At 37.9% G+C, this 13,692-nt stretch overlaps 1 protein-coding gene across 1 annotated transcript in view; it reads left to right on the top strand.

The window, feature by feature from the left end:
* Window positions 1-9,172: 9,172 nt before the first annotated feature.
* The window catches only part of LOC150077262 (potassium voltage-gated channel protein Shaker-like), a 325,204-nt gene continuing 320,684 nt past the window's right edge, over window positions 9,173-13,692 (top strand). The window contains exon 1 of the mRNA XM_090386063.1: window positions 9,173-9,427. Coding sequence (XP_090242189.1) covers window positions 9,339-9,427 — 89 coding nt within the window. The 5' untranslated portion in view covers window positions 9,173-9,338. The remainder of the gene's footprint in view (window positions 9,428-13,692) is intronic.

The following is a 13,692-nucleotide window of genomic DNA, read 5'->3' as shown; positions in this document are numbered from 1 at the left end:
ATCGCTACAGTTACCGAATATTTAAAGAAAACAAAATGTAGAAATATATCGTATACAGTATATACGTGTGCAGTGAAAGATATTACACGAAGATCCTAACGTCAATAAAAGTGAAATGTGTCAATAAATTTTAAGCATCCTAGCTATTAAATTCTGAAAAAATATGTTCAGACAGAAGGGCACTGTTGTTGACTACGAATGGACAAAGTGATGCTTAGTAGGTACTTATAGACGATTGTAAACGTACCTGAAACTAAACGATGAAAGGATAGACATCATGCGTATTGAAGGTAACAAAAAACACACCGGTAATCGCTCTTCTGGGACTCATTGAATCATAAAACATGTAGTACGTAATCATTCAATCCCAATATCGTGAAGAAATCCCCCAGGCCTTTAATAACCCATACATTCTTATACAATATCTACTTTTCTCTCACACACTCGCATCTGTGTTTCATAATTTCCCATCCCACCTATCCGCTGGTGTTTCGAGCCGCCCACCTATCGAAGTTTGAATCGACTAATGAAGGAGATAATCGCCAGTCGCACACATGCGTTCACACCTGACTGCCGTACCATTGTGCGGAATCGTGAAATGATCCATAACCGGTGGTTAATATGCACTAATGGATGGTCACGTGACTTGCGGCATTCACCCTTGCGTTAGGCGGTGCTTTGTGATTTTAATGGATGACATCGTTCCTACCAGTGTTACCACCGCGATGATTGATGTCCAGCGTAATTAGATAAATAAGACTCCAGGTATTTAAACTTCTTGAGATTTACTTCCAAGCGAGTCGACATACGAAGAGTACACCTGATGGGAGGCATAACTAGCATCACTAAGAATACAGAGCTCGTGTTTTGATACGAATGGTACTTTAATAATACACATGGAGGCGTATTCATACGCTAAACTTCAACATAATTGTTCTGAGTTACAGTTATAAACTTTAAACTCTCAGCACGCTTCTTAGGTGAAAATAAATATAATTTGTAGCTACATGGGGTTTAATCTAATACTAAGTTTAAACAGAACACTGTTCAGCTGTGGTATTTTTTTATGTGTGCCATATTTGGTTTCTAAAAGTTCTAATTCTTGTACGAGTTAAACGGAGTATTCTGAAGTCTCCAACAAGAAATTCTTTCAGATGAAGCGCTGCTACTATCCTCTGGCTGATGTTTTGTGTTTGTTTAATATCTTGTTCCAAGCTCACTAGGGCTGTGAAGCTTCACTAAATCGCGTTTTTAAGTTTCTTGCATTTATTGATTGGTTTTGCTATTTGGTTCAGATGGAAAACCTGAGTTTTGGGGAAGAGATCCATCAGCCAGAAGTTTGGTAACAGTTTATCTGTGTGGGAGTGCATAATGGATTTATGGGGGGTTGTATGGCAAGTTTTGTTTAGTGAGGATCGGCAGCAGTATTTTTTCTAGTAGCTTCAATAGGCAGGATGAGTTTGAGATCGGTCTGTGATGTTTCACAAGTGATGGAACTCGAATTTTTGGCCGTGGTTTGACTAGGTATTCTTTCCATTGGTGTGGAGATTGTAGGATATAAGGACTCAGGCTCCTAAGTATAAGCCCTTTCATAGACGGCTAACTCCGTCTACGTGTTACAAGAACCCATAAGTTCCTCCTATCTAGACAGAATTAAAAGAAACTTGAAAATGCTCGATCCACCCAATGTTCTCAAGCCATCAATGTCTGCTACCATTTTTCTCAGCTTTCCATGATGATTATCTCATCCGAGATATTCTTGAAAACTTATTATTGGTTGCAGCATGGCCTAGGAAAATAAATATATGAGAAAAGGAAAATTTTAATATCAAACATTTGGTAATAATTTACTATTAAATTTATCACTGGATTCATCTTCAATTCTCTATGTTTTGTTCATTTGGGAATAGAATTTATCCTTCCTACTTATCGCGTTTCATTGGATGAAATTAAATCAGAAATATTCCTTAGACTTTCTCCTTCATGTTCTGAAGTCTACACGAAAAACAGAACACTGTTTTATTTTTTATATCCATTATCCATCATTGATTCGTTTCCTAAGACGACATTAGTAAACATGTACAGACGTAGTGAGTCTAAAATTATCAAACATTTTGCCAACAGTGGGTGACACAGAGCTGTGATAAATCACTTGGAGCGCATCCCACCACACAGCTTGGCCTATGGAAAAAGTTTACTTTGTTTTTACTTTCTTAAGCAGCGATATATTAGGAACCACAGACGCAAACTTTGAACTACGTAGAAGATGCTTCGGGATCTACCCATCTCCCAGCACACTCTTTGGTACATAAGGATATCGACAGTGCATTGGATTACTACATGCCCGAATTATCATCTGGATTTCAGACTGCTCAATTTGAAATATTTACGAGTACTTTCTAGTTCAGTTTTATTTATCCATGAATTATAAAAGGTTCAAGTGAACTTTATATAACTTATGGTTTTCTGCTATTTTTCACAAGGGGACTTTGTGTGACAGGATATCAAATTTTCGGGTGTAGTTTTGAAATTTTTATCTGCAAAAATATTGAGAAAATAAGAAGATGCTATCATCTGTGGCGAAGAACATCCAGCCAATGGCAATCTTGTGGTTGGAAACAGCTCGTTGAAACAAGAGGCCATTGGAGACCAAAAATATTGTATAGGGTAACAAAAAGGCCCTAATCAATCAAATAACAACCAGGCATAACAAGGGTAACCTAAGAGGCACTTCAGAAAGCGCAACTCGCCGTAAGTCGTCACGAATGGTGTGTCAAAGCCGATAACAGAACTGGGCTACACTTTTGGCAGCAAACAACAAGAAGATACGATTACAGTCTGCTTAGAAACACCAACACTAGACAATGAAGGATTAGAAACTCGTTGCTTGGTCTGATGAATCCCGGTTCCTGCTCTTTCACGCTGATAAGGATGGCCAGAACATGATGAAAACAGCATCAGTCCATAGACGTATTCTGCCAGGTGTTAGCAAGGCAAGCTGTGGTGGTGGCGATGTTGTCATGGTGTTGGAAGTGTTTAGTGGTGGATACTGGTTCCCTTGATACAAGCGGAGAAAGGTTTAGATGCCACAGATTATGCAAAAATCGTTTTCGACTTGGCGCATCCATTCATGGCTCGGTGTATCCATCTCCGAAAGGGTTTTTCCAACAGGATAATGCGCCATATCACAATCAGAATTGTACAGATCTTCGTCCAAGAACATAAGTGAATTCAGCCCTTTGGCGGTCACTTCTCCAGTCACAGATCTCAATCTAATTGAGCATCTGTGACTGGAGAATCTAATTGAAATAAAGGTTACGGAGCTCATCAGAGTATAGATTCTCAAACATCCAATTTACAAACAGAGTTAATAAATTGGATGTTTAAGAATCTCTACTAGGAAGGAATTAAGTCAATATGGATCAGCATACCATGGCACTCTTTCAACACCTCGCTGATTTTGTTTTGAGAGTTAAAAGGGTACTAACTAGCTGTTAGGTGTACATAGAAATTTTTTAAGAGTTGTATGTTCTTTGTACAACTCTTACAGTCATATGCAGTGTTATACAGTCATGTAGTTATATTTTTATGACAAATTTGAACATCTTTTGCCATCTTACAACGTTTTGTAATTTATGGTTAACGTTTAATATCTTTGAAATAAAGAATCTTGAGACGTGTTTAGAGGAACATTTTCTTATGTTTAGCTATTGAATATGCTCCTACATTTGTTCCATGGAATTTTGAAATATATGTGTCTTATATTGTGTCTGTGTAATCTAACATAAGAATTCTTGGTTATCCAAGAAAAACGAAATGGAATACAAAATAATGCAATTAATGAAGTAAGATTGTAAATTGTTGATATTAATTTATCTAACAGGGAATGTGCTCTTCATTTTGGCCGTGGTCTTCATCTAATGCGCAAGTATCTGAAGAATAATGTGTATTTAAGCCCCTTATTTAGGCAAACCTTGGAGAACGTCCCCAATTAATGAAATGCCTAAGTTTAATACTCTTTCTCGAAAGTCTCATAAGTAGAATTAATTTCCTTTCCTTTTAGTTTATATTTTGAGATGTGAATGAAGCCTTTTGTAAAATGACAGAATGGAAACACAGGAATAATATTTGCTTGTGCCTTTTGATAGTTTTTCCTTCCTTCCTTGATTGTGGCTGATTGCTGTACGGCGATCTGAGGACATTAAACGCACTGGGATCTATTAAATATTTGAGCACCTCATGGCCGATACTTAGACACAAAGAATGACTTGGGAAAACTTTTCCAGTTTCGTTCTCCTTACTTACATTAACAGCACACCGCATCCATAAGTTCACAACAATAAAACAGATCTGAACAAGGCTGGACAGTTTCTCAGTAGAAGGAAAAAAACCTAGGAGGACTTAAATGACTGGATGAATTATAAATACCAACAGTTGTTCTTAGATAACCTAATTTAGCAAAGTTTCTACTTGAGCAATTTTTGTTCTTGCTGATCGGAGTGGGAAAGGATATGGTCTGGTTTGCTGTACAGTCATAAGAGAGACCAGGTCTATATTTAGTAAAGAAGTATTCCTGATAAGCAGAGCAATAGATTTCTTAAACGTTTTTGTCGCTTTTGCTTATTTTACATATTTTTATAATTCCATGTAAATTAATAAATTCTATATTCAATGAAATAGAGGAATTCCCTATGTTTTATTCTTTACAAGATTTTCTAAACTAAATTTCCTTAGGCCATATTGAGCCTTAAATGTCTGTGCTCTGTTCTGTGGTCGATTTGCGTGTTTACTGGATGAAAAATTCTAGTTTCCGGGAGAAAAACCATTCTACTCTCGCCTGAGAACAACTGAGCCACGTTGTGAAAAAGGCCCATGAAGAATCCTCTTATTATCAACAGAATTCGAACTCGGGTCTTTTCCAACCATTGTGAGGGAGGACAGCGATTGTACCGATTGTGGTAACCCGCAAGGGAAATTTACTTAAGAATTCTTTCCGAAACACCATGCTTTAGATATTAAAATAAACAAAAATGTTTTAAATTTCGCAAGGTATTATGAGTATTTTCTTTTAGAACTGAAAGAATTGCAAACAAAAAAGGGGATCGTGATATTTGTTTATAAGACGCAAAGGATAAAGTCTAAAAATGAACACAGAGATTGGGAGTCAATAGAGATGGATGAAAAGATGGCAAAAACATAAAACTCCAACAAATGTAATATGATTATTATCTGGACTTCACATTCCAGATAATAATCATATTACATTCACCAAAGACAGATGACGAACACTTCACCAGTCTCAGAAGCTTGGAGGCCTGAGAGAAGATGAGTTTAATATGAGTTGTGGATTAAGATCGGATCGTGTTGATTTGTTTGATTATTACGTTGTCCTGACATTCGCTTCATATTCTACTTAGCCTGTAGACGTGTAAAACATGCGCGTGTTATTTCTTCACCCACCTATAGATTCTTGCACTCATAAAAAGAAAATAGACAGGGCACTCTGTATTTTTCTTCGAAGAGTGAGTATTTATCCGAAGGGGTTTTTCTTGGCGCTTCCCAGGTGTTTTTACTAGTCGATAACGTTTACGCTTACCTAGTTAATATTTCAGGGGGTAACTGTATGGCGCAAGACAGCGATATATCCACCAGCATATGGCACGAGAGAAACGGAGACTTTAATCGAATAATCAATAATTCATTTCTGAGTTTTATAGTACGGATAATTCATTTTTATCCTCATCTTGAAAGAGTAAAACTCGCCATATCTACTTTGCATGCTTTATTACAGCTTTTATTACAAATACTGTTTTATTATGATTTAAAGACGTTTTTAGAAGCGCCCATAATTTTTTTTTGACACAGCAATATGGCCTCTGAATTAGTGATACCACGATCCCACAAACTCCAAATAAAAATTTCATTTTCTAAACTACTTTTGTCGTATCCTTTGAAGATGCATTTTACTCTTTAAAAATTAAAGCATCGAAAAACCTGAAAACGGATTATTAAAGCCAAGAATATTTTGAATGTGTAACTAAACAATTTGAATTAATATCTTAAATACTATTTTGTATTATAGCATTAGATTACATTATAGTAATAAATTTAATTATGTTCTTTTCAATTCGATTCTAATGTTACAAATTGTATTTTAATTTTTAAAATTAGATTAATACGTTGAAATTCCGTTTTAAATTCAATTTTAATAGTTCAGATTTCAAAGTTATTAACTGGTAGTTTACCAATCTTTAAAAATTAAAATTGTTTACAAATAAACATAAACTGAGGACCGGTTCAATAAGAAACAAATATTAATAGTCGTACGTAATGGATATCGCTTATCTGAAGAAAGTCGATAGCAGCTGTAGACCCGAATCTTGGAACAGTGACCCGTGTAATACGAAGAAATCTTTTTCCCAATACAGTTCTACTGAGTCAGCATAATAGCCAGCATTGCTTGATAGTTTATTCGATTTCTTTCGAATTTCTCCATGTGAGAAATTGATACAAAAAAGAGAAGCACATCAGGTGATAATGCGTTAATTTTGAACCATCCAACAGCTTCTAGAGATTACCACAATACCAGGTTATTCCCAATCGATTCCTTTCCAGGTTCTACAACAATGGTCTGTCGAGTTCAACGTATCCATTTCCCATAGATATTACAATAGTATTTAGTAATTCATCGTGTATGGTTACCATAGAGATTGTACCAACATTTTTGCTTTTATCCTAAGTTCTCTGAACCGTGGAAGACACGTAAACATAGATAGTAGTGGAGTACAAATTTCACAACGATTGAAAGCCAGATAAACAATTATTGCTTAGCAAATATAATTCGATAATTTCTAATTGTTCTTGTAAGACTGTCTAATTCATCAAGTTTCAAGATTCATCGATTTTCAAGATTCATCAATGAATCTTGAAACCTGATGAATTAGACAGTCTTACATCTCTCTATTTAGAAAAAAAATTGCTCTTAAAGAAATAAAACTGAGCCCATAAGATGATTATAAAGAAAACCATCGATGAACATTTTATATTTGTAATTTCAATCCGTTACGGCCATTAGATGTCTTTTTCCTCGGGTTAATCCTCTAAGAAGTTAACATACAGCGAAGCGAATAGTCGTTCGTGGCACGACAAAAAAGGCGATGCTATCTCGATCCCCCCCCTCTCTCTCTTCCAAGATGCATACCTTGCAGCTAATGTAATTTCTGCTCAAAAGGCTAATTATGGAGTACACTAATTACGCTTGCCTGTTCTCTCTTTATTTACTTTGGTTGCAAGTGCGTGCTTCGGTGCTGTATTTTTCACACCTTTCCCGAGACCTGGCACCTTCGTTTCCTTAAATAGCATCCCGGTGATTTATGCGGTGATCTGGAGCTCTATAGCATCTCTGCAAGATGGTGTGCAGCAGAGAATAGCCACTCCACACATTATTAACCCGCGGATAACCAAATAAAAATGTCTTATCTACTTAATCCCTTTTCTTATAGCATCCTTACGATTTTCATTGCTTGTTACAATGCTGCGTTCGCTTAAGATGTCTGCTCAGATCCTCGATAACCACTTGCATCTATACAGGTTAGAAGTAGGTTATACCATGTTTACAAGGATGGGTACATTGCTATAGAAATGGGATTAAAAGTCTTCTTCGGGAGAAATGTATTTTTATATAACTCGGGATGAAGTTCTCGAGGTTTGCGTGTAGTGCATCATCTCCACCAACTTGATGATCGAAGCTTACCATCATTCGGTTAGAACCATCAGTGGAAAAAAACGCATCTCATAAGTTAGGCTGCGCTAAATAGAGAAACGTTGCCATCATTTTATTAGGAAGCTTCAGATGATGCGCTTAAATGAATGAATATAAGCTTGTATTGCGCATGAAACTCTTTTAGGGCTTGCTTTCGATTAATGGTTGTATTTATTCGTATTTTAAGCGTGAAATAGTGAAGGTTAAAGGTCATTTGCAAAAGATAGAGGAGAATATTGAAACGATAACCAAATCCGTTTAATTATTCACCGTTATTTTTTCTTTTTTTTCTGGGAAAGTGAAGATTAAGATGTGGTTAATGGATAATACGATTACTGGAATAATACAATTTCATCGTTTGTGTCTTTCAAGGAAGAATTTAAGGCAAATACAAAATCTAAAGAAATATTCGCTTCTCCAGCCAGAGAAATGTATTGACAGAGAGAGAGAAAGATACTTTAAACCTCATACTTGTTGAGGTGAAAAAGAAAGGGAAAAACTTCGCTAAACCATGAGAAGTTGTAATGCAAATAGTATCGCCCTCTTTTAGCAGAAAGTGGTGTTAGAAATACATTTCCTCGAGTATTAATAGGCATCGCGTTTCACCATCTTTCCTCGGCTGAGAGAGAGAAAGCTGAGCGGACTTGACAAATGACGTGCAGTGGCACAAGGCCTGGGCGTTGGTGACGTCACGCCTGTCAATAACCAATAGAAGTCTAAACAGTAAACGTGTGTTATAAAACTGTGACCTCAGTAAGGGAAACACACACACACAACGCACACGCACGCAGCAGTATCACATACCTGGTTTGTTTCTTCGTCTCCCTCCACCGGCGGGAACTTGCGCGCGTCCTGTGACGCTATCCTGTCTCATGAGCGTGATAGGCGGAAATCGAAAGAACAGGCGCGCACGAGTAAACTGTACAGCGTCTCTCCATCGCGTACGGAAAACGTGAGGCTACCAGTCCCTGTCTTGTGTTCGTTGTCGATTTGACAAGCTCACTCGCTAAGCCGAGGTTTAATGGACGTGGCCATCGGTGAGCCAAGTCACGTGATTGACCCCCCATCTTCCGCTTTTTTAGCTACCCCCTCGTTCTATCCCCCCCGACGCTTGACGTAACAGGCGGAAGGCGGGCACCGCGGTCCAAGCTCCGTTTTTTGAAGAGTGCCAAGTGTCACCGGGTTACCTGTGTGTTTTCAGTGTGTTTCCAAACCGCTCGTTCCGAAGAAATAAAACCGCATGCAAGTGGCTATATGTTGAGCGGGAGTATATCGTTCAACGGACTCGCTCTTGACTCCAAAGGGGTCAAGATGGCCTGCAAACTTCTCTATTTGTACTTAAGGGATCGCAGACGATTGTGTGAGTGATTTTTCTTTTTTTTTTTTTCTCTCTTTTTACCTCTCCATCTTCTTCATGGATTGTTGCCGTGCACAACAATCGCACTGTGACCTCTGATCTGCAGGATACCGTGACCTCCTGCCATCACCTCCTGGATACTGGTGATGACTGTTACGCATATCCACGTGGATTGACCTACAAGACGACACAAACTGTTGTGTGTCTTTCCGAACTGCGATGGCGACTGTCGGGATCTGGTCCCAGATGGGGACGACCACCGCTGAAATTCAACATCCCCCTGAGTTCCTCCAAGACTATAACGTAACGTGAGTAATCTGTTTCAACTCTTTTAGGCCTCCTCGATTGCTCTCCCCTACTTAGTGTAAAACACCACACTCGAATATCGTACTCTGTACGATGTCAGCTAAATAATAACGAACAGTTCCACCATCCCCTCCCACCCGCACTCTCTCACCCACCACGACGTTTCGTGCACTTGTTTGCCCTAGCGATAATCGCTCCTTTCAATGAGTGGTGTTAATAACGTTAATTGAGTCTCAAAGCTCCCCTGGCTTGTTGGTTGGTTGGTTGGATAAACGTAAGCGTAACGTCATACATTTTGAACCCGTTTCCTTCCCCCTTCCCCTACTGTTTGCAGTTTCATAAAGGAAGCGGGGATGATGACACATACATGCACAGACACATAGGGTGATCTATTAGTGTAGGAAGATCATTAGCTACTCTGTAAAAATGTTTTTTTCTTTGTTGAATGAATTAAAATATGGTGTGCCTGACCCAACATGCATTCTCTGTGTTCTACCTTTGCTAGAAATTGCTAATTCATCCATCACTTTTCATCTCTCTTTATCTCGCTACAATATATTCATTTATCTGCCTCTGTCTGCTTCAACTGCTGTTACAGGGTAATTCAAAAAGAATTGAACACTTTAAAAATTGAAAGTCTTCAGTTATTTTTGAATCATCCTGTATTTAACAGATTGCAGCAACCGCTAATGAAATTCCACTTAAAGAGCCACGAAAATAGAATCGTCATCCTACATCCTTCAGCTCATCCTCCATAAAATTCTTAAAGAGTTGGCCTTGGAGTACAACACCTAGGGCGATTATGACCTGCTGTACATAACCTTAATTACGGACTTCATAAACTTCACTCGTGACGATCTGTGGAAGTAACAGAAACAGGTATTAAAGGCTGTGCCTCATGTCGATCGAACTGGAGGTCAGCTGGTGGAGAGCCAGGGTTATTGATCTGCGCTGGAATAAATGTATACTAATAAACAAAGGGAAGACCACACTGACTTTCGCAGTTGTGTCTGTTGCAGGTGATGGACCCATGCTGTGTCTCTTGATTATCGGGTCACTTAAACGATTTTTTTCTATCTCTTTGGTAAAAGCCAACCAGAAACACACACGAAATAAGATCGGATTGGATTCGTACACATACTCATTACGTCATGGTTTCGAAATGGCTGCATTTGCTATGTCATGCACCAAGGTGTAGACGACACGTTATACAATTTTTAGCAGCTGGAGGTGAACATCCACCCGCAGAATGAAGGTCAGCTGTCGTGATGTGCTCGCTTGAACATTGCGTCCGTACATAGGTTTAAAAACGGTTGCCAGATTTTGGACCGACTAAGTACGGAGTATTGAGCACATTGCAAATGCTGAAATTACGTAGATGGCCGCTGAAACACTAAACTTTTCTCGCATTATGACCTCTTTCTTGCATCATATGTTGGTTCTGGCATAATCTGATCCATATGCAGCCGGCATTCAACAACGTACGTTTATTCGTTTACCAGGTTAGCTAATAGATGAGATCCAGTCCACCAGGGACCTGCCACGACTTGGACAAGCTTAGATAAACATCATGTTATTAACGATTCAACAGTTAGGAGAACGAAGAACAAATGGAAGTCCCAGAATTTGTTGAATATGGATTCTTCTGCGTATGCATTCCTAATATCGTGGATTCAAATGAATGCAAGACTTATTTTGCTCAACACAGAGATCATTGAACTGTGCATGCACGTCTCTATCGGTGTTAAAAAAATGGTTGAAGTCATTCATGTTCTGAATATTAAAACTGGAGTCTCACAATAGAGTTTATAGAATGACATATCAAGACCTCTGGCTCTCAAGCTGACTCATTCAATCTTCATCCATCCATCCAGATCAGTACTTAATTGCCTCATTCATTATTTTATGAGAAGAAAGAGACTGTACCTTATTTATATTCAGTGCAAATCCAATCTGAATATTAATGAGTTCTGCTTTATAAATTTCTTTCCAAAATCATTGTCAAAATAGCACGCTAAAGTTAACTTTTGTATATCACTACTCGTGGCGTGTTTATTGATTGAGTTTGAATTTGCGTGTACTGTGTATCGACTATAATTATAAATGTTTGAAACTGAAGACTTTCCACAAGACGGATCTGTGTATCGATTTTTGAAAGTGGTATTTTGCAACCCGTTCTTGTGTTCTTATAAATAGCAAAATTTACGCCGCATTTTAGAAGTTCTTACGAAATATAAATCAATCTTAAAAAATCGAAAACAATAATTGGTTTAAATCAGTCACTTCAACTTTCTTTCCTGATTTTTTTTCCTGATTTCTTTCCTTCAACTTTCCACTTGATTTTCCTTAAAGTTTTCATATGGGCTCCTTAAGGTTTGGAATAAGGGGATGGCAATAATCACTAATGTATTTAAGTGGAGCAGATCTCAAGAGCACCGAATTAGAGTTGAATGTTTTACTGGTCAGTGACTTGGTATTTTGAATCCAAATCTTTTAGCAATCTTAGGAACTAGGTATGAGCTAGTATTCCTCCTTTGCACACACACTTAAATCATATTTTCCTTGCAGTTTATTCTTAATACTGTATCCCATCACGCTGTAAAGTATAACTAATAAGGGTTTGCTTTCAGTCCGATATTACTCCTCTTTAAATGATTAAAAAACATGCCTGGTGCTTTCTTTTCATACCATCATTAATGTAACTCCACAAAGTGGCTTCCTTTTGTTCAGTAGCACGTAGAACATAAAACAGACAAACACAGTGGCTGGAAACCTGTTAATCCAGCCTGAGTTCATTCACCCGTAAGAGAAAAATATGGTGGGTTGTTTAATTTCGCAAAAACGTATAGAAACTAAAATAAAAAGAAAGGTATCTTTTTTCCCAAATACAGGCGAATAAAGCATCCATTAAAAACCAAGCCGAAATGAAGGGTGTACATAAAACAAAAATAGTTTCCATTTATAAGTCCTGACAAAGCGAACTAGAACAGAATAAAGACAAAGTTCGTCTTTATTTCCTTTTTCGAAATTTATTTTCCAACAACGTAAAAAACAAAATGAAAAACTCCTTTTATATTAAATGCACTCTGAACATAATATAATACATGCCATTACATTCATTGTGATTAAGCAACTTCAGCCAATGTTTGACATCCCTTATATTATCGTGCAGATCACTTAGTAAGGAAGCACAAAGAGCCATCTCCTAGTTCAGTCGCTAAGACAGCACAATGAGCCACCATGGAGGGTCAATCACCAAAGTAACAACGAGCTACCATCTAGAATCAGTCGCTAAAGCAGCACGCTAAGCCATCATCTAGGATCAGTCGCCAAGGCAGCACAATGAGACATCATCTGGATTCGACTACCTGGAATCAATCAAGTTAACTAACACAATGGGATGGACTACCATCTGCAAGGTGGCACTAGATAGTACTACCAGTCACCAGGATCAATAACTAAGGTCACTTAGGCCAATGAACCACAATCTAGATCAGTCTCTAAAGTAGCACAGTCATCCAATGTCCAAGATCAGCATTCAGATGACAAACAACCTCGTCTCAGATTATTTGTTCAGATGGACTGTTTACTTTCCTAAGTTGCATGACGGGACTTGATTTCGTTAGCCTAGGAAAGTTCACACAGTAGAGTCAAGGGTCGCCACAGTATTCTGACTGTAAGAGACCCCTAAAATTTCTCCAAAGCAAACCATTCGTAATTCACAACATAATTTCTGACATACAAACTCTCCTCAACTTGTTGCTGCGCTTCTTCTCAGATCCAAACAACCATTTTCTCTTTTTTGAAGATAGTTCATTCACGCCAACTTCCGAACGGCAATAACCTCGACTTGTCACTTCAGTAATTTGTTACATCAGTGATTGTCATGTATTAATTTAGGAGTACGCAATCTACCAAATATTCAGAACACTTTACTTCTCATCCACGCTTACTCCTAATGTATTTAACATGAGATATTTAACGTTCTGAATTTATACGCATACAGTTCCTCTGTCAGTTTTCAATAGATTCATAACAGAACATTCTATGCCTATTAAACAAACACAGCTCTCCAGACTACTGAAACGCAGCAAGATCCTCTTTAAAACCAATTAATAATTGTTCATCGTCTCTATCAAACTATTCGGTCTTCACGCTCTAGAAACCAGTTCCAATTTGAGATCTGCATATTTATAACAGTGGTATAATATATGATTCCATCAGAGCCATAAAACATTTAATTCGTTCCTTTTTTATCTTTCTGGAA

Source organism: Mastigoproctus giganteus, chromosome 12 (genome assembly GCF_048544385.1).
Source record: "Mastigoproctus giganteus isolate SK-2022 chromosome 12, ASM4854438v1, whole genome shotgun sequence".
NCBI lineage: Eukaryota > Metazoa > Arthropoda > Arachnida > Uropygi > Thelyphonidae > Mastigoproctus > Mastigoproctus giganteus.
The sequence above is the reverse complement of the archived record's forward strand: the minus strand, read 5'-3'. Positions and strand labels throughout refer to the sequence as shown.